The sequence below is a fragment of the Pseudoliparis swirei genome, chromosome 7, assembly GCF_029220125.1.
Source record: "Pseudoliparis swirei isolate HS2019 ecotype Mariana Trench chromosome 7, NWPU_hadal_v1, whole genome shotgun sequence".
NCBI classification, from domain to species: domain Eukaryota; kingdom Metazoa; phylum Chordata; class Actinopteri; order Perciformes; family Liparidae; genus Pseudoliparis; species Pseudoliparis swirei.
In genome coordinates this window covers 24117503-24141612 of record NC_079394.1, presented here as the reverse complement: position 1 = coordinate 24141612, position 24110 = coordinate 24117503, and the positions used below count along the sequence as shown (strand labels likewise).

Below are 24110 nucleotides of genomic sequence, written 5' to 3'. Positions count from 1 at the left end.
AATGTTAGTTAGCACTGTTCTCCTCAACATTCATAGGATCTTTGGAAAACTATACATCTACGCTAACTCACCACTATTTGCTCCAGGCGGGAAGCTACAGTACACTTTGAGGCGGGGCCGCGCTGAGCACGGCGCCCAGGAAAGCTATATTTGACAAGTAGTAAAAACAACAGCTAAAGAAAAAAACTATATTAATGTGTAAAAATCTATGAGCATTAAAAACCTGTGTTGAGAGATGGGCAGGTTAAAGCATCAGGTGAAAAGTTTCCATAATCTACACACTTTGTACAATTAATTACATCGGAACTTTCAACTAATCAACATAGAGTTTGTAAGAGTAATCAGAGGTAGCGAGGTCACAAGCCTATATAAATAGACGTTTCTTTTTTCTGAGGGGAGGAAAGCTATACAGACAAAAAAATAAACGTACCCACTGAGCATAGTCGTCAGTGTAAAACACAGTCTCCTCACCCCCTTTAACCACCCACCCACCCCCACCCCCCCCCCGCCCCCTTCCCACTCCCCTTCACAAGAAAAATCCCAAGACTTTCCAGTTTAAACATTCACTGAAACACCACAAGTTCTTTACGTAAATCAAGTACCTCAAAGGGGTTTGTCTTTCCAACCAGGATTCATTCCCGGGAGCACAAGCAGGCAAAACAAACAACAATGAACATCCACCCTGTATCGCTGCGAGCGGCCACAGAGAGAGACTTTGAGTATTCGTGGTCTGTAAAACTAAAACTTAAGAATCCAAAGGTCATCCCACCATTTTCTTTCAGGACTTTTCGGTTAAAGCATGGAGATGGTCCCAAACCCCAGTCACCCCTCCTCTCACCCACAGATCCCCATCACCAACATAACAAAGGGTATAAAGCTGTCAGGGTTCAAACTTATCTTTTTGCTGAATTATTGCCAGTATTGTTTGCATGGGTTTTTGGTCAAGATAGCACTGGAGTACAGAGGGGACTCTGAGTCGCTCAGTTTGAGGAGCAATCTGAACAAGCTCAAAAAGGGTAGGAGAGAGAAAGGCGGCGGAGGGGCATGAGTTGAGGGGGGGGGTGGGGGGCTAGACATTACGTCAGTAGCCACATTCACATTTGACAGAAGTCGTGCCACACCACCATGGCTTTGTGACTTTGGGTGAGAGACTTTGTCCCTCGAGAACTCCTGAGCGGTGAGCAGACGCCGCTTGATATAAAGGATGACGTGGTCCTTACGATCAACAAGTTCCCATCGTCACCGAGAGCCCGCCGTGGCTAACGGCCGTACCGTCATCCACGAAGCCGCGACGTCGTAAACTGGAATTCATATGAAGGGAACTCCGAGTGTCGATGTGTGAACGTGTGCGTGTGCGTTTCATTGCTGTTGAGATGGAAAGAAGAAAAAAAAAGGTAGAAGGGGGAAAGAAAAAAAAAGGTAGAGGTTTTTGTTTTTTTTCAATATCCCAGAGTTCTTTGGCTTGATGCGTTTTCTAAGAGGGTGAGGTGTGCATCCTCAGGTGACTGATGAGGTTACGTTGCTGGGTAAACTTCCCCCCGCATAGCTGGCATTCGTACGGCTTCTCCCCGGAGTGGACGCGCATGTGCTCGGTCAGGCGGTACTGGCGCGTGAAGCGCATGCCGCACTCCTCGCACGCAAACGGCTTGAGGCCGAGGTGGCTGCGCATGTGGCGCGTCATGGTGCCCCTCTGGGTGAACATCTTGCCGCAGATGTTGCAGGGGAACGGCCTGGTCAGCCAATGGCTCTTCTCGTGTTGCCTCAGCGTCGCCGGGTCTTTGTAGCTCTTACTGCAGACCGTGCACTTGAACGGACGCGCCTCGGAGCCGAAGCTGGAGGGACCCACGGCCGCGGAGAGGTCCTCCGCCTCCTCCTCATCCTCCTCTTTCACGAAGGTGCCGCCCTCCTCTTTGATGTAGAGCTCGTCCTCGTTGTGCGTCTCCACGTGGGCGTTGAGCTGCTCGGAGCTGGGGAAGCCCTTGCCGCAGGGGATGCACACGTAGAGGTTGTCTCCGAACGCCGGCTCGAAGCCCTCCTGCCGGTACACGTAGTTGGCGCTGTGGTGCCCCCCTCCGGTTCCCCCCCGACCCCCTGCACTCTCGCCGTCGCTTTGCCCGCTCTCGTCAGTGTGGTCCTGGCCGTTTTCCCCCCCGTCTTCCTCATCTTTGCACTGAAAGGCATTGCCATCTTTCTGACCCGCCGCCACCCCGTTGACCAGTGGCTTGTCGTCTTCGGACTTCAACCCCGACGCCTCTTTCTTCGGCCATTCGTTCTTGCGAGCGCCCTGCCGGGATTTCTTCTGGGGCGGGGGGCCGTCGGGCTGGTTTTGGTTTTCCTCCGAGGCTTTCGAGGAGGAGTTGAGATCCGTGGTCTCGGAGCCACAGGTGTCAACACCCGGTAAGGTGGTGGAGGAGTCATCCAGGGAGGCACTGTTGGTTGTGGATACTGAGGCAGATTGAGGGGATTCTTGGGAGTTGCTGTGGGGGCTGAGGGCATCAGTGGCTGTGCCCGCAGAGGGAGGGCTCTTCTTGGAGAGATCCAGTCCGAGGTCTGGCTCCCCAGCACTTCCTCCACTGCTGAGGTTACCGTTACTGCTGCCGTTGCCTCCACTGCCGTTCCTCCCGGAGCTGCCGACGAACATTTCGTCGTCCGAGAGCTTGTCCCGAAGGCCTTCGTCTGGCTGCGGCTGGTCGGCGTCGGAAGGGGTCGGGGGATAGTGGTTCTTGGGGCCAGCTGGGGTCGAAGTGGAAAGGCGCTGGTTGTTGAGGCGTAAGCGGCTAAGGGGACCTGGAGTGGAGGGTTTACCTGGCAGGGGTTTCCCCCCACTGCGCTTGAGCTTTTTTCTGCACAGAGCAGCGAGGTCATGGAGCTGGAGGTAGCTGGCTGCTGTTAAGAGGGCGCTGAAGTTCTGCTCACTGCTCTGGTCCGACGAGGAAAGGAGCTTCCCGGTGTAGATGAAGTCCAGAACTTGTCTGAATACAGAGGGGTTAACCATCTCCGTGTCGAGGTTAATGAGGTTATCGTGGAGGACCAGCGACTTGAAGTAGATGCTGCTCGCGGCCAGGATGTTCTTGTGGGCACGGAAGAGTGCATTCTCCACCACGATGATGACGTCACACAGGAACCCCTTGGCTCTCTGCTGGTTGAGTTGCAGCAACAGTTGTTTGGCATGATTTGGCAGTTCCATTTCCACCTTCCTTCTTTCCTTCTCTCTCCCTCTTTCTCTCTTCCTACACGAGCACCACCTGAAGCTGGAAGAGAGAAATGAAAAAAGGTGGTAAGCGTTACATTTTAGACGGAATTAAGCTTACTGAATATAGTATGAGTGTACAGATAATTACAATCTTTCCATAGCATTGTGGAGGTTGGCTCATGTTTTATTTTGCAGGTTACAGTCTATGGGCATATCTCTGTGTAACACACTTTTCATTTTGTACCGTCTCTGACGTTTAAGATTCTCCGGAGTCTACTTTAAAAGCCTTCTGAGTGATTATATGAAAAATGTGTTCTTCAATACAGCACGTGTGCCAAAGTAAAAGACGTGAAAGGAGGGTCGTGGTTAAGTAGTCGACCACGCGATGTGTTGCGCCAGGTGTACCAGAAGCAATGTGTTTCTTCCACAGTCTTGGTTTAATGTCTAGTTTCAGTTGGAATAATACATTAAAAAACAGGTTGACAGTTGCAGTGACTGCATGTCTGAAAGCTCAAACAATTGTGTTGCCACTCCCGCGGCGAGCGCATCAATCATGTTAACAAGGAAATTTGAAAACTGTCAGTGCAGCGTGCCAAATAATCACACGGCAGCTGAGAAACTGGAACCCTTCCCTTCCTCTCAGCACATTGCAAACCCACACGGATAAAGTTCTGATACACATAGCCACTGTTCTGGCACAGAAGCCAAATGGGCGGAGAAGAGGAAAAGGGTCAAACGTAACTACTTTTCAAAAGGTGCGTCCACCCTGATTTTTTTTTTACGGTGGGGTTGCCCTCTTTGGAATCTCGGCTCAGTCTAACGTCCATTAGGTCATGGTAATGTCAGCCCTGCCCCATTGTGTGTGGGTGGGTGAGTGGTGGTGGGGGGGGGGGGCGGTGCCACTGGAGGGCCGGTGGGGGGGGAGGGATTAGGTGACACCTGAGCAGGTAAAACTACACAGGAGCGAGGGCAGAGAAGGGTGGGGGTGCGGCTCAAAGACAAGAACAGCAACACCTGATCCTCCAGAGAGGCCCTCATTTATGGAATTAGGACGAATGAATCTCATTCAGTGTTGGACTACACGGTGATGACCTCCTACGGACCACAGGGGTCCAAACTGAAAACACGATTAATTGTAAGAAAATGTGTACTGCACTAGATTCAAAGAGACTATGAGGTGTGACACAACAGTAGTCGTGTGCTTTAGTAGGAGCAGTAGGGTGTGTCCTTGTCCATGTGTTTAACATGGATAAAGCCCTGGGCATGCTGGGAAAATGGACACGCATCTGTAATGACCCTGCTCAGGGCAGCGTAGACCGTATTACAGGACATTACACAGAGAGGCAGAGAAATGCTTCACTCGAGCCACACATGTGAAAATGCCCCGTTTAGACACAGCGGCAATCGAGAGATTTGCTGAAAATCATGTTTCATATTGCTCGGCAGGAGAAAAGGGAGCGGTTCCTGAACGCAGCTCGAAGCATAGAAGTGGCAAGCCTGAGGGCAAAGACACAGGACTGAGCTCGGGTTCTCAAAGACACGCACACACACACACACACACCCCTCCTCTCCCTCCCCCTCTGGAAGAAGCGTTCACCTGAAGGCTCAAATTCACAAAGATGCATCAAGCCCAACCCTGATTGAAAATAAAAAAATCACAATACAGCACCGCCTGACTTTTTAAGTCACCCGTTCCTTTAACCAGATCATTCCAGTTGTAATTAGTTGAGCGCGTTAGTTTTAGCTTTGCCTCCTCGAGGATTTTGAAACACAACAATGTCATGCCTTACTTAAACAAAGCCTTAAAGATACACGTCGGCCACAACGATCACTACACAGGTCTGACGGCCATGAAGGTGGCGAGACGGACGGGGAGTTTGTTGCCGAGGACGACGCGCAACGTCCCAAAGAAACAATACATTACACCTGGCTGAAACAACAAGGTGAAGAAGTGTGTCCTGGAGACGGCTGTGTTGGAACAGTCAGGCTGGCTGATACAATCAGCCGGAGTGATCATTACTCTCAGGTCCAGGCCCGGTCTTGCCTTCTCTGCTTTTGACACTTCTACTCGTGGTCTTCCTCTTCTTCATCCCCTCCCCCATCTTTCCTCTGCTCCTCTCCTCTCCATTCTCTCCCTACCCTCACCAGCCTCTCACCGGGCATACAAACACATCCCGTGAAACAACCCCCCCCCCCCCACCCCCCAATGTGAAATACAACGAGCGACTCCAGAATATGTAACCCAGATCTGCAGTTAATCACGGAGTGTGTGTGCTACAGGGGGGGTGCGCGTGGCACTCACTCCCTGCAGGCGGTAACGGAGAGGAGGGCTGCGAGACAAAGAAGGGCCTCTGCTATGATGCCAGCCAGGAAGCCATATATCAGTCAAGACTCTCCCTTAACACACACACACACACCTCTGCAGGCTTTATGGGGGGGATTCAAGAAGCTTTTCCAGCAGGCCGACATAAAAAGGGGGCTGGGCTCTTGAGTGGAGAAACCAGCTCAGGAAGAAAAAGAAGTAGAGAAAAAAAAAATACAGAGCCCTCCCCCACCTCTTCTCATCCCTCACTCTCTCTCTCCCTCTCATCACCCACACAGCTACCCTCTCTCTCTCTCTCTCTCTCTCTCCCCCTGGCCCCTCCACTGCTCTGCTGTGCCGGCTGGATTCCAAGGAGCTGCTAATGGATTACGGCTGATCTATATGCAGCTAGGGTGGGACACGTGTAGGCCCAGCTCCCCTTCCAACGGTGCTGCCCAGGAAAGCAGGCTTAGTACCACAGGAGACGGACGGGCCCACGCCATCATGGCCGCTCTGCATCGCGGGAGTGCACAGGGCGCTCTGGGCCGCTTGGAGAGGCACAAGCAACGTAGCATCCAGGCTGTTGGCCGTATTAAAATCAGGGATGGCTGCGTTATTGGAGAGGTGACACGGCTAAAGCCATGTCTCCAGAATGAAGGATGACTAGTTCATGTTCATATCTACGTAGAGTTGGTGGGAAGAATTTTCTGCAGGGTAGGACTTTCTTCTTTCTTTTTTTTTTAAAGCTCTCAGCAAAAGAGTGGCAGGGAGGTTGAGAGATGCCAACATAGCCGTCGAGGAGAGCCGAATATTGCACCACATACCAACCCGGAAACAGCGCCGGGGCTCGGAGAGCACACCAGGGTAGACGTTGCCCTTCGAGCACGAGCGCGGGATCGGCTTACCTTGGCTGCAGTATTAACCTTTTACAAAACAGACCGCAGCGTAATGATAGGAGGGCCTGGGAAACCTCAATTGAAAAAAAGAGAGAGAGAGAGAGAGAGAGAGAGCGAACACAGCACCCCACTCTGCTTCACCTCAACCGTGGCGTGTGCCAGGTGCCTGCTGATGAGGAGATTAGCGGACAGGGGCGATCTCGACTAGACTCAGATTCTGACCGGGAGGACAAATACGCGGGTTGATCCACCGCGAGAGACTGAAAACTGGAGCGTCACAGCCCCCCCCCCCCCCCCCGCCGCCGCCAGGCGATGAATTAAACTTGTTACACCAGCCGTCTGGATGATCTGGTTCTACACGATCTCCCCCCCCCCCCTTCCCATCGCCCAAGGAGTTTATGTATTGAACAGTGAGTCAGTAAACTTTTCAGAGTTCATGCAAGCGACTGGGAGAGCAGTGGGCTGTGGCACTAATCTCCCGAGCGGAGGGGTAGTGAGGCGAGAGGGCAGAGGTGAAGTCCTGTGGCGCAATAAAAAAACACACACAAAAACACACCTTACTGCTGCGAAAGGTCACCTGCTAAAAACAACCAATAGAAAACAAGTGGGCTACCTGGGCTCGTCCTTCATTAGACCGATACAGAGCGGTGACGTGCGGGTGCTCACGCTCTCAAGAAGACGGTGGGTGTGCAGGTGGAGACCGTTCGAAGGCAGGCAGAGGACGGGAGCCAATGTACACGAGTGAAAGACCTCACAGAGACAGTGCACACACACACACACACACACGCACGCCCAGGGAGTATGCTGGTGGGCAGAGAGAGTGGGGGAGGGGTTAGGGGGATGGTACAAAGCCAGTTTGAAATACAAACACAGAGCAACCACCTCTGAGCTCTTTTCTTCCCCCCCCCCCCCCCCAACATGGCTGCCGCTGATGCATGGGTACGGTCGGACTCTCTGATGCTGCAGTTATCGGGGGTTTCGGGCTCGTCGGGGAGGGGGGGGGGGGTACAGCTCACGGCACAGCGGAGAGAGTAAAGTTGAACAGCCAGTCCATACTGTAAGGCGCTTTACACCTGCGTACCCTCTGCTGAGTCACACGCAGGGATTTGGTCACAGTTTGAGGGATTTGAACTAAGTTTAGACGCACGCTTCAAATCTAAAGAATAAAAAAGATGCAAACTGGGTCAAGGCAGGAAATTGGAGGATGGTTTTCTTTGCGCTGCCGTAACCTAGTCACTGTAAAACCTGCAGTGTAATTATTGTAACAATATTTGAAGCGTACTAGTGAGGTCCCCCCCCTCCAGAGCATTTGGTTTGGGCATGCTGTGTCTATGTTCAATAATCTATTAAACTGTTGAAACTGGCTCACTTATGACAGTTTGAATCAGACATCGGATTGGGGACAGAGTAATGATGTTTCTTTTTCCTTCTCGCCACACTGCTGACACAGCAAACAACCCCTTTACAAACCTTGATAACTGTACATGGCAAAGACAGCCAGTGTACTGTTGTTGTTCTTTTCTTTTTTTCTTTTTTTTGCATTGAAATTCATAACGAGCCCCAGGAGTCTTGGATTTACAGTTATTTTCTAATACTGGATAGTGATGCATCAGAATATTCAGGGTTACGTTCCAACCGGAGACGACAGAGTGTGAAATACAAGGGTGCTACGTAGTGTACCAAGACTCTTACTCTCACACACAAACACGGCGTGTCCAGCGGAGGCGTCGACATCTGATCATTGTTGAAATTTCCGCCAAAACGACCGAAGCGGCCGCGCGAGTCCTGACCCGTTTATCTGCATCACAATGAGTTTCTCTCCTCTGTGGCGTTCATGCCATCCGCGAGGAACACTAAACGCAGAGACACCACCGGCGGGTCGGGAGGTAGAAACAGGTATGCTCGCTCACGTGTGCAAAAATAACTTGCACAACCCCGCCCATCGCACTTATTGTCGCCCGCCCTGTTAGAGTTAAGACCCGAGGCAAAATACCATTTCAAAATCAGCCTGACTTTATTATTTTAATGTCATGATTATTAAGAGTACGGTAAATTACACACACAGGCCGCTATTAATAACGGCTGCAGGTATCAGCAGTCAAGTGCATAACGCTGAAAATACATTGCAACAAGACGGAAGTTCCACTCTGTGATTGTTAAAACGTTTTAACTTTGACATTGTGGGTTATTGTGTGGAAACTGGTGAGAGAGGAATCCATATGACTGACGGCTTTAAAGCAATCCAGTGTGAGGAGGTTGGTCGGAATGCTTTTTTATAGAGATTTTATTGGATGAATTTAGCTTTAGCTTTGTTTGCAGCCGCATCTTGGTCACAAAATAACAGATGGCACACTTGCCATCGAGTTAAACGACGACCTGAATTTTTTTTTTTTGTTGTTGACGAAAAGAAGATAAAAGATGATATGCGAGATGCGTCCAGGTATCTAATCAATACAAATGTCTAACTCCACCAGGGCATGCTCGCTATCTCTCCAGGGTCACGCATGTGTACATCCGTGGCCTCCATGCTGTGCTGTATTCTGTGGCTCTGTTGCACCTCCCCCCCTCCCCCCAGAGTAATCAAAGAAAGACACAAACAAAAACAACGGGCCTTTCGCCAGCAACACCGCTGAGCAGCTCATCCTGCAATCCCCCCCCCCCCCCCCTCTAAAAAGTGAAGCAATCAAACACGTCACTGGCGAGCCAGCGAGCATATGATTGGAATGATAAAGTGACCTCTGTCTTGAGAGAGTGAACTTTGTTGATGAGATAACATCCACCACCCCCCCCCCCCAACACACACCTCGCAGTAAAGAGCCATAGACCCACATGACCTGGAGCCTAACACGTTGGCTAAGGACAGAGGGCATGTTGGGTAAGGAGGGATCCTGTATGGTCCAAGGTTTTACAGAGCTGCCACCCCCCTCATCATCCCCCCCCCCCTCCTCCTCCAGCCTTTAAACACAGCATAACCTTCTGGCTATCAGCGCTGCATTCCACAGACTGTTTCTTCTTCTCAGAAGAACAACAGCCCTGCCCGGAGGCGCTTTGGCCGACCGCACGAAGAGAGCTGAACCTCCAAAAACACGCAGCGCGGGGCGGGAGGACCCGTGTACGACTCCATCGGCCAAGCACAATCTATAAGCCCTCGCCCAACATGTCAGCAGAAACGTATAGCCTAAGTACGCCTTACCACATTGTGCCGCACCACACGCCAACAACGTAAGCCCACGATCTCCACACACACACACACACACAGGGGGAAGGGGGAAAGGGAAGAGACAGGGAGGGCAAGGCAAGAGCCAACCAGCCGATCATGAGGCAAGACACACACACACAGGCCTCAAATTACCCTCCAGGCCCAGTCTTTGTAGTCCACCTATAGTCTATGAATCTAGCCACTGGTCAGTTGACTTCCCTTGGTCTTTTTTTATGGCCTATAATCAACATGTTTGACACCTCTCACTCGATGCGCCTACTTGCAACGTACATTTGGCAACAAGCAGGCGGTTGGGGCTCGGTGAGGACATACCACGTCAGAGCGCAACTTTCTGGTCAATGGTTGCTTCTCGTTTCTGTCAGGTTTCCGTCGGAGTGGCGGATAATATAGTGTACGCAACTCAATTGCAGTTCATTTTGCATAGCCAGAATCACACATTTGCCTCAAAGTGCTGTATGAGGTTGTGTGAGAGAGAGACGCCGGTCACATGACCTCACCACACTGTCAGTCTTCAAAGCTCAGTGCCGTTACAGATGCAGCATTATCGTCGTCATCAAACACTCTGAAGCAGCAGAGGCCCCGCTCCAACCGTACGAGCGTCATCAGATTATCCACATGCATAAAGTGTTACGAATACACATGCATAAAATAAAATAGGCAGAGCACTTGAACTGCACCTGCTGGGCGGGTGTAACCAGAGAAAATGTAGTCCTGTGGTCGTTGCGTTCTAGGCCGCAGCTCTATTGATAGCAAGTCGAGAACATAGGTGGATTTTTGTCTTTTGCGTCGCACTAAAGTTATGACAAAAATCCCTCGGCAACAAGTCAAGAAACATCTCAGCATTTAAAAGAAAAAACTAGGAAAGGAGGGCAAACAAAAAGGCAAGATGTACGTGATAGTGGACACAGGTGAGGAGGAGACAACACTGTTTTACCAAAGCATGAAGACTGACACGTTCAACAGAGTTACGGGGGTCTGGTGCAGATTATGTGCTTAGTCGAGGAAAACCTCCGAAAAGCAAAAGAAGCCTTTGCAGAACTAAACATGCGTTGTTGCATTACTGACATTCCTGGGCCTTATTATCTCCATGCCCCTTGGTACTGGAACAACACTAATCACCTGGGGAGCAGAGCAGCCTCTGCACCTGAACACTCGTTTGACTTGCTACCAACTCACGCATTGGAGTCAAATAGTCAATATATAAATATACTGACGCTTTAGTTGTTGTTGTTGTTGTAGACACGCGGAAATCAATAGCCCTCAACAATGTTTCCATAAGGCAAATTTGGGCCACATTGTAACGTTACACCCACACTGAAGCCGACCACAAGGATGTCTGATTGTAGTGGCCCACCTTTCCAAACCTCTACATCCATAGGCCTGCAATTCACCGTTACAAGTAGCCAAGCCTGCAGTGTGTGTGTGTGTGTGTACGTTGTAATTAGCCGAACCTTAAACCGAGGTGGCTTAACCTACATATAAACAATGCAGGTTGCAGCACATGTACCGGCTGTAACATCTCTGTGATCATTAGGAAGATTGCCCGTAAAAATGTATAAAAACAACCGTGCGTAAAATCCGCAGTCCTTGTTGATTTTTTTTTTTCTTCACAATTATTCAATGGATAAGTTGCCGTTTAAAAAAAAGAAAGAAAGACAGAAGAAAACAAAACCTTCATCAGTGTTGTGGTTACATGAGAGCGGTGGACCTCAATGAAACACTCGGCTCGGAAACGATGCAACGAACTCGTTGGTTGATCATCCGCAGAGAAAACGACGCTAAATATGCGGAAACGTTTACGCGACGTGTCCGCGGTTAGTGTGTTTTTGTGTGTTGTTGTTGTTTTCGTGTGGATCTTTTTCTGTCGCCCGCTGCGCTTTGCCAGCCTGGCGAATATGTGGTAGCACACACTGGGTCCCACTGGAGGGAGGGGGGGGGGGCATCTCTTATTATTCGCTCACGACGCCAAGCGAAGGGGGAAAAAACGCCACAACGTTTGCCAACGCGTCCGTTTTGCGGGTTCGAGCAGGCGGTTTTTCGGCTACCAGTCGAGCCACCTTTTTTCCTTCGTTGGCACACACACACACACCACCGTAACCGAAAAAACGCCGCTTGCGATCGTTGCAGCAACCGGGAGAAAAACGACCCGATCGAAGAAGAAAAAAACGCGTTGCGCGTTTACGGATCCACCTTCAAAACAAAATAGATCAGATGTGTTTTTTAAATACCTTATTACATCGGTAGGATCGTCCTCAAGCGTTCTTTACCATCCTCTTGCTCATCTCACAGCCTTCGAGACGCCATGTTGCAAAGCTTATGACGTTAGGCTTCCTCACCCCTGACCCACATTTGAATAGAAACCAGCCCAGAGTGCAGCAGGGGGAGAGAGAGAGAAAAAACAGCCCGCTGTGGGAGGGTTTGGCCACTTTCTCAGCCCCAGGACCCCTGGCAACTTTACCTGCAAGATGGCAGAGAAAGAGGCGGGTTGGGGAGGGGTGGGGGAGAGAGAGAGAGGGAGGGAGGGATATGTTGTGGTTGTGGGCCTCCCCTCACAGCCGTGGTTCTATATACTGCTTATGATGCAGGTCCACGATGCAAAACATTGTCCGAGTCGAGATGATATGTAATGTATTGATTGGCCTCCTCGTTTAAAACAATAACATAGTGAGACAAACATTGTTTTTTTTACATGACACGGGTTTAAGCGAAACCCGCAGGTTTCGGGTGTAGTTTCACCAACATGCATAAGAAAGAAAAAAGAAAAGAAAAACACAGTAGTGGGTTGAAACAAAGGCAACTTTAATTGAATGATTGAGAATATTATAAGAACATTTATTATTTCTTACGACTTTACCGTTTTAAATGCCGATTATGTCATGTTTTAATATATATATAGGCTACAGTACATATACATAAATATATATATATATATATATATATATATATATATATATAGTAAAAACACCCTTTAAAAGTATATGTTCATATAGAAATAGCATTCAAAAAATATTGTTTTCAGTTTACATCAAGTTTCTCTACAAGCTACACTAGTATGCTATTTATATATGAACATAGATTTTGAAAGCGCGTTTTAAGTATTTTTCTTTTTCTTCCTGAAATCGGTTCATGGCTGGACTTGAAACAATTGCAACTTGAGACTTCACAAGATTCGAGTCATCAGAGCCATCGCAGACCTCATAGTGATTAATGGTCGATGAATCACACGTATCGGCAGAGAGAGAGAGAGAGAGAGAGAGAGAGAGAGAGAGAGAGAGAGAGAGAGAGAGAGAGAGAGAGAGAGAGAGAGAGAGAGAGAATGGTTCTGGTTCAAAAATTGGCCACCAGATGTGCGGAAGTGTGACGATCTGCTGGCTCCTCCTCTCACCCCCAGAAGACCCCCGCCGAGCCAATGGACACACAGGGGGCCTGGTGGTGGTGGTGGTGTGTGTGTGTGGGGGGGCAATGGACCCCACTTTGCCCATTGCGCCTCTGCGCCGTTTTCTGAACCCTCCATCGCCGCGTTGATGATCCCACCTGGCTGCGGCTAACGAACGACGCGCGTTCTCGCCCGCGTGGCCCGCGGCTCGAGGAAACACGCGCTCGATCCTCACCGCGCACATCGCTTTGAGATCTTCCAGTCGCCTCGACTCCTTTTCACGCTCTCGCGTTCAGCTGATGGCGCCGCGCCGCAGCGCTCTGCTGACTCGCCGCGGCGCGCCGCGGGAAGTGCAGCATCCTCTGGCGCGGCACGATCGAGGTGCTTCGACCGCACGTGCACGAGCTCTTGGAAAACACACCACTTGCTCTGAGGCACGCATGTGATAAACATCAACAAGAGTGATTGACATCAATTGCCTTATGAGCCGATGCAGGAGATAAGCCGGTTACGTCCCCCTGTATAGAGGCTTAAGATGTATTGCAGCAAAGATATCTATTGAATGAAGCTGTCAATATTACATTACATGTCGATATAACCAGTGGAGGCATATCAGAACAAGAAATAACAAATAAAGGTGTCGACACACTCTGCCCTTTTTCAGATTTCACTTGTAGGCTAATCGTTTCCAACAGGGAACCGAATACAATCGCAGACTAAATGTTTTGGCAATTAAAAAGAAACATCAGCATGCCGTAAAGAAATTAAAAAGAAAGAAAGAAAGGAGAAAAATAAGAAGAGAAAACTGTCACATTTTCAAAGTTTTTCAGTTGTTTGTATTGGGGGTATAAAAGATATCGGATCAGTTCAGACATTAAGACGAAACATTTTACTTCTGGGAGCAATTTGAGAACAACAGTGGGAATAATCGGGCGTGCGAGGATGAAACATTGTGCAACATCTTCCAACCTGAAACCCTACCAAACAAAAAGCATTAAGATGTTAATTATAGCATTGGCAACACATATAAAATACATTAAAAACATCGTTGACTTCGACATCCATCCGACTTTAAAATTAGGCCGCATGTCGTGTGTGAGGGTGGAGGAATCAGCACTGCCCGACATAAAACAAATAGAAGAGAGAAAGAAAAAGTGAAAGCATTTGCAAAAACATTGCATTCAACATTTGTTTGACGGCGCAGTATATGTTGGTGACAACAAGTCGTGGAAAGACAAAACAATAAATTACAGACATTATTATTGTCTAAATATAAGCCATACGGTCACGTATATATGGGATAACGCTAAAATCCGTCAACCGCGTGCTATCACCCTCTTGCCCCCTCGCGCACCGCAGCAGCGGGGGGGTCTCCACACTCTGGCGAGCAGCGTCGCGCGCAGCCCCGAGCACCCTCGGACGTACAGGACGGGCGTCAGCGCGGCGTTGACCCGGGGCAGAACGCGCAGCGGGTCGGTGCCCTGGTTCTTGAACTTGTGGCACGTCACGCCGAAGACATATTTGCACACTATCACGTGACAGAATATGGGGACCCACGTGGCCAGGAAAGTCACGGCCACCACCAGGATGAGATACACCGACGAGCGCTTGCTGTCCCTCTCCTCAGACGGCGGCTCCCGCTCCAGCTGGAACCGCGCTATGGCGAACAGCTTGATGTTGAGCCCTATCATGATGATCACGGTCATTACGTTCGCCACCAACGAGCCAAAGCCCGTGACCCTCTTGGCCACCCCGATCGGCACCAGGTTGTTCACGGCCACGATGAAGTACGCGTAAACCCAGTAGGTGAGGATGACCAGCAGGGTCCGGTTTCGGGTCATGCGCTGCGAGTACTTAAAGGGCGCCACCACCGCGTGGTACCGGTCCGCCTGCGCGGCTATGATGGCCATGTAAGAGAGCCCGAGGAACGTGGGCACGATGAAATAGGTTCTCGTGGGGGAGCCTAAGCTCTCCCTCACGTCGAGGACACCGGCGTAGTAGTACGACACGCCGGTGCAGAGGTCGCTGAGGCACGTGCTCAGCATGTACATGAAGCGGTTCTCGCCGCGCAGCGCGCCGTTCAGCAGGATGGCGAGCGACACGGACACGTTGAGGAAGATAATGGTGGCGTTGAGGAAGATAATGGTGGCGGCGAGGAGGATGCTGAAGAGCAACATCAGCACGTTGCCGAAGCTCGTGAGGGGCAGCACGGGAGACAGAGCCTGGCTGCTGTTGCTCATCGGAGCGGCGTGTGTGACCGAGTGCTCAGGTCTTCATTACGCACCCGCTGGTATGTGACTGCACATCTGTTTGTGTGGGAGGGAGGGGGGTTACCTCTGCTCTTATTTGTGTATGCAGGGAGACGAAGTCAACAAGCTGCTAATGAGATAACAACTTGTTTACCTATTAGCGCAAGTTGTTTTCCCTCATGAGTTTATTAGTTGTTTGTGTTTAAGTTTTCTTGACCTCTCTCATCTCAGCACTTCATACAAGTTGTATTTATGGCCTCTGAAACGTTGTGGTTGTTATAAAATTAGGACACAATCTATAAACCGTCTTTTTTTCCAGAATTAAGATTAGGATTATTAGTTAACCTAGGTTTTGGCAACAAAACCACACAGTTGGTTTAGGAAAACCGTCACACACTTTAGGTTAGCAAAATCACAACAAAACCAACAAAACCACAACAACAACAATGAAAAACAACAAAATCAACATTACCACAACAAACCAACAAAATCACAACAAAACCACCATGCTGTGTTAAACACCGGCCTCATGGAAAGTCCTCCGTTGAAATTGGGGGGGAAAGATCCGATTGACTTTACGTTCGCATTTTTGTTTTTTATCATGAGCGTTACAAAACAAAATGTTCATGTAAAACCAAAAGATCACATTTTGTGACTATTTCATGAGCTGCCATGAGGACGCTCTATGCCAGTCTTAACCTGGGGTTTGGCGGTGGTTAGATGTTCAGACGTTTGTGGGATTTCCACAACAATTATAAAGCAGAAATAGTGGTTAATTCTTCCATGGCGGATGAAAATTATAACTGTTTCCACAGAGATAAGCCACACTAAGGCGCGAATGAAGCGAATTAAACACAAATATTCGAGCGAGTAAACTTACACGAGTTGAGCAATTCTAGTTTAGCACCACAACACGAAAGGGAAACTTTCTAAAGCTGCATGGAGATGTACAAGAACACAACACTCATGAATTCAAGGTGAAGGGAGCCAGATTCCATGAAGAAGCTACTCTGCCTGTTCTCGGCTTGTTGCGGAAATGATATGAGAGTGGCACTTGCCAAGCTGAAGCCGCGCATTTCTGAACTTGTATCTGAAAGGCAACAGCATAAGTCACATTCATTTTCAGTAAATATTCATTGAGTTATGTTTTGTGTGAAATTCATGTTTTGTTGGTTTTGTTCTTTGAACACAGTGATTTTGTGTAAAACTGATGCATGGTTCATTTGGTGCACTAATATAATATATGGCTAGGTTTTGAATTACGAAAGATTCGGCTCATGCACTTATGAAGGTTACAGGGTTCAGTACCTCCAATAATGTTAAGAACCATTGCTCTATATGCGCTATATATTGAATACAGTTTAGCTGCCGTTTGTATAGTCACGAAATGCAATCTATACATTTTTATTCCAGGATTAGGTTTTGGCAGCAAAACCACAACAAAACCAACCATTTTTGTTTTGTGTTCAAGATGAAATCATCTCCATCACGTGGAGCTCAACAGCTGATGGTGGAAACTTCAACCGGAAGCATTGGACTTCTTCACCTCCACCGTGAGGGGCCTTTAGGGCCTTACAGTGAAAACAGCCTGTCAGAGCTCCCTCTAGCGGCTGTAAGGCGCATCGACTCTGGTCAGGTACTGGAGGTGAAACGTTCTCAGCTCGAATGGCTCGTAAAGCAACACAAAAAGAGCAGATGATTGTACACAACGTATTGTATTGTAATCTTTCTGTTTTGTATTGCAATGATTGACTGACTAAAATACACAACACAACGTATTGTTTTATGCAACACTTGCATTAAAAGACAATTTATGTTTGTATTAATGCTGATATAAAGCAAGTTTGTTTTGTTTTTATGAATGAAACTACACCTTTACTTTGGATGAAATGTGTCGACCAACATAGCTCATTAGTTAATAACATTTTTATTTGTTATTTATTACGTTTGTATTGCGCGGGAAAAGTGGAGGCATCGAACAAAAGGGATAACAAAAATACTCCAGATGAAACTTACGTTTCATGACAGCACTGACTCAGTGTCGTGGAGACCACATGACGCACAAACAAGTGACCGAGGTGATCGGATTGTTTTGGGCGTGTGTGTGTGTGTGTGGGGGGGGGTTACCATTACCAAACACCCGCGGGTATTGATGTGATTAGGCCTCATTTATCCTTCCCGTATAGGTCTTGACACGCGTCTGGGATAAAGACCTACATCCCGAGCACCACTCATCTATAAAAGCCACAGGCCGCCTCCGTCTGCTGGCGGAGCGCCAGGATGCCGCTCAACGCCTCCATCCTTCTGTCGGTGGACTTCGACACCGCGGAGGACTACCTCATCTTCGCCTTCCACATCCTGTTCGCCACCAGCGCCGTGCTGGTCGCCGGCTCCGTGGTTCTCGGCATCTCCTGCGAGGCCAGAACCGATTCATCTTCATGCTCAACACGAGCGTCAGCGACACGCTGACCGGCTTCTCGGTCTACACTCAAAGAAATGACTCATTGAATGAACTCAATTAAATTGTTGGCAGGTTTTCCATCCAATAATTATATGCAACTCCAACTCAAATTTAGCACATCAGTGCAATAAAATGTAATTAAGTTAGTCCAACTCATTTGTATCAAATACATCTAAAATAAAATAACTATATTCATTACATTTAATTAAATTGTGTTTGTCCAACTCAAAATATAAACTAACTAACTAACAAAATATGCAAACTCCACACAGAAGGAACGCCCGGACTGGGAATTGAACCAACGGACCTCTGGCTGTGAGGCGACAGTGCTAGCCACTGCACCACCGTACAACCCTGAAAGTGTCTTCACCTCATGTAAACAACTGATTTTCAGCTGGCGCATGCGCAAAGGGCAGTCCTCAATGAAACACATTTATTTTGAGTTGATATGCACAGCATCTAACCTAAATAAATCTAATAAATGAAAGTATTCATACATTTTGTGTTACACCCATTAAATATAAATATCTATTTTTGTAATTGATTTATTTAAATGTATCAAACAATATTTAAATGTGTCACCTCGAAGAAGGGCTTGAATCGTTTTTGTGAGTGTAACCTAAATAAATCTAATAAATGAAAGTATTCATACATTTTGTGTTACACCCATTCAATATAAATATCTTCGTTTTGTAATTGATTTATTTAAATGTATCAAACAATATTTAAATGTGTCACCTCTAGGCTTGAATCGTTTTTTTGAGTGTACTACCTCGGCCTCTTCGAAGTCCAGGAGGGCTACCCGTCCAGAAACGGCACGTACTACATCCTGCCGTCGTTCCTCGGCGTCAACGTGCAGTTCGACCGCTACTTCGCCGTGTGCCACCCGTTCTTCTACGACCGCTGCGTGACGCGCGGCGTGGTCATCGGGACCTGCGCGTTCTGCTGGATCTACACGTACTCCATCCTCACCGTGCAGAATATGGTGCCCATCTCGAAGGCGGCGCAGATCAACGCGTTCGGCGTGATGACCCTGCAGATCATCGTCCTGGTCAAGGTGTTGATGACGATCAAGCTGTACGTCATCGCCAGGAGCCAGCTGGCGCGGGAGGCGCCCAGCGCGTTGCGCGACAACAAGAGGGAGTCGCTGCGCATCATCGTGTTCGTGGTCATCTGCTTCCTGGCCCTGTGGGGTCAGTCCTTCGTCAACATCATCGTGAGGCAGCTGACGCGGAAAGGGCTGAGGTTTAGAAACCAGGCCACCAATCTGTTCGCCACCATGGCGCGCATGAACGCGCTCGTGACCCCGGCGGTGTACATCTGGGGCAGCCCGGCGCTGCGGGAGGCCGTGTGGAGGACGGTGTGGCGGAGAATGTGCCCGTGCCACAGGAGGGTGAGGCGAGAGTCGGGTCTGTCTATTACGCGCGTTACGCACCGCTTTTTAATAAACAAATTAAAATGTGTTGTCCAATGTAAGACAATAACCGTAAATGTGTCTGTCTAACCCCTTACACCATGTCTATCTTTTCTTTCACATTGTCTTTCACCTTGGGGGACTGACGACGAAAAAATAACAATGAAGCAGCCACCGCCGTCATTAAAATGCGTCTGACATGAGAATGACATCCGGTTGTATGTCCGGCAAATGTGCGTGCAGTGTCGGCGTGTTTTGGGGGGTTGGGTGTGCCGCGTATCTTGAGGTAATTAATCCATGACAGTTTGGGGTTAAGAGCACTGATTACTAACATTGTTTTATTTATCCCACATGCAGGAAAAACACTTTTCAAGTGTCATAAACTATCACTCCCTCCAGGAATTAGACGCCACCGTTGTCCTTTCGTTACTGACAGATGTTTATTGGATGCGGGCGCACTTCACATTACCGCCGTCACCATCCACCTTCAATCCACCGTCGAACTGTACAAAATACATTTAACAAGGTTGACGTTGACATTACGTAAAATACAGTTGACAAATATATGCGACGAAAACATAAACATAAACGTACCTCACTGGCTGCACATAACCACGAGGGAATGGGTCCACTTTAAATATCCTTCTCTTACTTGCACTTCTTGCTTCAACCACAAGTTCTCCTGAGATTGTTGCAACCAAATGCGTCCCAGCGCAACACAGGATACGCAAATAGTTCCCACCAAATACAAAACAAAAACAAACCAACATTCAATAAACGAGTTGTACAAATAATATATTCAACCAAACTTACTACAAATGACATAAATAACATTCATGGCAGTTACATAAACGCTTAAAATTAAACGTTGGATGAAGTTGTGTATTGTGTGTGTTTTGGATGTTCGGGAAAGCTCGTCTTCATTGTTATGTCAGTTATTTCCTTTGAATTCAGTGTCTTATTTTTTCTTTAAATGTCATTTGTTCATGCAGTTTCCCATGCAGGTGAAACGCTGTTGAAATAAATAATGAATAATTTGGCAGTACAGGCCCGCAGATGAGATGTGTACTATATTTACATATTAACACCCCACACATTACTGTTTAATAATACACGAACGCGTTTACGGTAAAATGTATCAAATAAAGGAAATACCATAATATATAACAAGGGAATTTTTTTTTAAACCAACAATTGCTACAGCGGAAAAGAGACATTTGAGCAACATGGCCATGTTTAAAGCCATCGGGCCCTCTTCTTCCCCTCAGGCAGGTATGGATCACGTGGCTATACCTTTGTGGAGTAAATGTAAATATGACCGTTTTGAAATAATATTGTAACGTCTCAGACGTTATGGACTGATGACACGGAGACGGGACGACGTGCTCAGCATGTGATTAAAGCTCGAGTGCTTAACTTCCGCTTCCCTAAAGCTCCGCTGCATCAGTCTGTATTTTTTTCTTGTTGTTGAGTTTCAGTTGCTGTTTGAAACACATGACGCATTCAATGACCTGTTAAAGGTAAAGATGATTGTTGTGAAACGAATGAACTGAACGGCAGCAATACGGGCCTTTTTTCCATGGTGTCTACTTCAATCAATGCTGTGCTGCTAGTGGACTTTTTGTTGTTGTTGCCCACTCTATAATTCATTCAAATTCGTGTGTACGAATTTAAAACATGAAATGTGTCTATAGAAGGACACGTGGTGTCGCGTGAATCAGTCTGTGTGCTCGGAAACATTAACAACGAGATGCAGGTCGCAAAAAGTTGATGCAGATTCAATAAAGATTTTTTTTAATATACTTTGTTTGTTTATTGCATTATTGTCGGGTAAATGTGTTGTATAAATTATGTGTGTGCATGGGACATATTGCACTAGATGATAACAATGATGCAAAATAATGATAAGTATCTATACACATTAATAACGCACGGTCCTATACAACCTAATCAGACGGGTCAAGGTTTAATCTGAAGGCCTCTTCTTGAAAATAGTCCGTGTGTTAGTTTGATCACATGCAGCCTGCATGTTCATAACCGATACCGTTTAATGTGATGACGGCATTTTGGCCTCACGCCTTATTTTATACATTGGCCATAATATTCACGTGCGTGCGCATGTTGTTGGCTTCTGACACCGCGGTCGCGCGCAGCATCCGCCTTAAACTGGCTGCAAGGAAGCAAAAGAAGGGGGGGGGGGACATTAGGGTCGCAGCATCTCAGGAGACCCGAGAGACATGCTGATGACTTCCACGGCGATGCAGGTCCTCCTGAATAAAGTCACGCGCGTAAAGCGGCGTTTGGCGCATTTGGACGATGCTCCCCAACACCACGGACTCTGTGACAGGAGGAGGAGGAGGAGGAGTTCCTCTCTCGGTTAACTTTGACAGTCCCGTGGATTATCTCATCTTCATCTTCCAGATCGTGTTCGCCACCACCGCGGTCCTGGTGGCCGGACCCGTAGTCGTCGCCATCTTGGCCACCAGAGCCCTCCGCCACCAGAACCGGTTCCTCTTCATGCTGAACACCAGCGTCTGCGACACTCTGATCGGCTTCTCCGTGTACTATCTCGGCCTGATCGACGTCCAGGAGGGGTACTCGTCCAGGAACTGGATCCACACCCTGTTGCCTTCTCTCCTCGGGGTGAACGTGATGACGTTTCTGTTCGCGCAGTTCGACCGGTACTTCGCCGTCTGTCATCCCTTCATCTACATGCACTATATAACTCAGCGGGTGGTTATCTCTGTGAACGTCTTTTGTTGGCTTCTTACAGTCAGGCGATCATTGTAAATTTCCTGCCACGCTCCAAAGCCCTGCAGGTATACGTGTTCGGCATTGTCAGCTTACAAGTCATCGTGCTCACCAAAGTGGTGATGACCGTCAAGCTGTACGTGGTCGCCAGATTCCAGCTCGCCAGAGAGCCTCCCAGCGCCGAGAGGGAGAGCAAGAAGGAGTCGCTGAGAATTATTATTTTCGTTGTCATAAGCTTCTTGGTGTTGTGGGGCCCCTCTTTCTTACATATCAGAATCAGAATCAGAAACAGTTTTATTGCCAGGAATGTTTACACAAACGAGGAATTTTTTTTGGTGGAAGGTGCAACATTTGGACATGACAAACAAACAACAATCAACACGACAGAAAGACAACAAATAATGTGAAAGTGTTTGGGTGTGTGCTTCAAGTGGTGTGTTTTAGTTAAAAGTGTATGTTACGCGTGGCGTGTGTTTAAGTTAAAGTGCATGCAAATAAAGTGGCATGTGTGTGGAGGAGGCCTCAAGTTAAAGTGCATGTTAAAGTGACGTGTGTGGAGGAGGGAAGAAGAAGGAGGAGGGAGGAGGAGTGGGAGGAAGAGGAAGAGGAAGGAGCGGGAAGAAGGAGGAGAGGGAGGTGCAAGAAGAGGTGGTAGTCCTGGGGGTGACAGTCAGTCAGTCCTGGCTCCATTGATGAGCCCGACTGCCGACGGAAAAACTTTGGTGTGGCGGGTGGTCTTTGTCATGATAGACTGCAGCCTCCTCCCCGAGGGGAGGGACTCGAACAGGGAGTGTCCAGGGTGGGAGGGGTCAGCGACAATCTTTCTGGCCCGCTTCAGTGACCTGGAAGTGCACAGGACCTGGAGGGAAGGCAGATTGCAGCCGATAACCCTCTCGGCCGAGCGGATGATGCTCTGCAGCCTGCACTTGTCATCAAATTCGTGACGGGGAGAGGGCTCACGTTCAGGAACCAGGCCACCAACCTGTTCGCCATCATTTCTCGCTTCAACGCGATGCACGCCGTGCGTGATCTGGGGGAGTCCGGCTCTGAGGGGAGCCCAGGTGAAGACCGTGTGGGGCAGAGTGTGCCCGAGATGCAGGAGGAGGTAATGCAAAGTCCAGCATGTTCAACTTTTTAATTTTTAATTTCTATCTGTACAGATTATTGTATTCCAGCTTGTGGCTAATTGTACATATCGTTTCCTTAGAACCGGTTCCGGACAAAGGAAAGGAGAAACCAGCATGTCAGGCAAATAAGGAGCACCGAGGCCTTCAGTCAGCACGTTATTTAATCAACTTGTTGTTGTTGTTGTTGTTGTTTTTTCTCTCTCTCTATCTCTGGTTTAAATAATTCAGATTGCAGCTATAAACTCCACCTATACATTCAAAGAGTTGTTTTAATGCAAACACTATTTTTCTGCGATGTCTCCATCAAAGTCGCGCTCATATGAATTCACTTTTGATCCAGTATATAATATAGTATATGGGCTGTTCTGTAGTTTGTATTCAAATATAAAGAAAAAGAAGAAGAACACACACAAAAAGAAACTTCAGACATAAGATTAATTTGAAATAAGAATTCAGTTTCAATTTGAACAACATTAGCATCATTTGTTATAATGATCTGATGGGCTATATGGCCGCCAAGAAAACACTGTTGTATGTTTTAATTCATACTCACGGATGTGTCCGTCGTGTTTTCATGGTAAACTCTCCGGACAGCTTCACTGATGCGCTGCCGTCGGCGGTGTCGCTGTACACGAGGCCGGGGTGCTGAATCGCAGCTCCGGGCCTATTTCCATCAGACTCAGTGTCGTCGTGCGTGTTTGTTTTTCATAAGGCTGCTGTTAGGGCCATGCCGGTGACGGGCACGCGGCCAAAGGAAAGAGCTGTGAAGCTCCAGTGACGAAAAGATGTAGAAGAACTGTTCATAATCGATACCGTTTAATGTGATGACGGCCTTTTGGCCTCGCGCAGTGATCTCGCGCCGTGTCAATCGGATGTCGTTGTGGACAGCTCCTGGTGCTGAAGTTGGCCGAAGAACAGACAAAAGAAAACGAGTTCGTTTCATAAAAAGCCAAACGTGAGCATGTGAGGTGGAAGGGGGGCAATTTAAAGGTTCAACTTAATTATCTGCAGGAGAAACAAGCTGATCAGACTGGTCGAGATTTAATCTGAAGGCCTCTTCTTGAAAATACTCCATGTGTATAGTTCTCTGAACCTATAATGAACTAATTTGTGTGCTACGT

At 48.1% G+C, this 24110-nt stretch overlaps 2 protein-coding genes and 1 pseudogene across 2 annotated transcripts; 2 read left to right on the top strand and 1 right to left on the bottom strand.

Annotated features, from left to right (window-relative positions):
• Positions 1 to 538: 538 nt before the first annotated feature.
• hic2 (hypermethylated in cancer 2) lies at positions 539 to 12031 on the bottom strand. The gene is made up of 2 exons (XM_056419232.1): positions 11840 to 12031; positions 539 to 3251 (listed from the first exon to the last, which is right to left on the bottom strand). The coding sequence occupies exon 2, from the start codon at positions 3185 to 3187 to the stop codon at positions 1475 to 1477; it is 1713 nt and encodes a 570-aa protein (XP_056275207.1). The 5' UTR covers positions 3188 to 3251; positions 11840 to 12031; the 3' UTR covers positions 539 to 1474.
• A 4696-nt stretch (positions 12032 to 16727) lies between these two features.
• Positions 16728 to 20892, top strand: LOC130196323 (uncharacterized; annotated as a pseudogene).
• A 535-nt stretch (positions 20893 to 21427) lies between these two features.
• Positions 21428 to 23638, top strand: LOC130196322 (melatonin receptor type 1A-like). Its single transcript, XM_056418348.1, is given in 5 exon segments — positions 21428 to 21884; positions 21887 to 22136; positions 22793 to 22876; positions 22878 to 22967; positions 23584 to 23638. Coding segments are annotated over 5 exon segments (936 nt in total).
• The last annotated feature ends 472 nt before the right edge of the window (positions 23639 to 24110 follow it).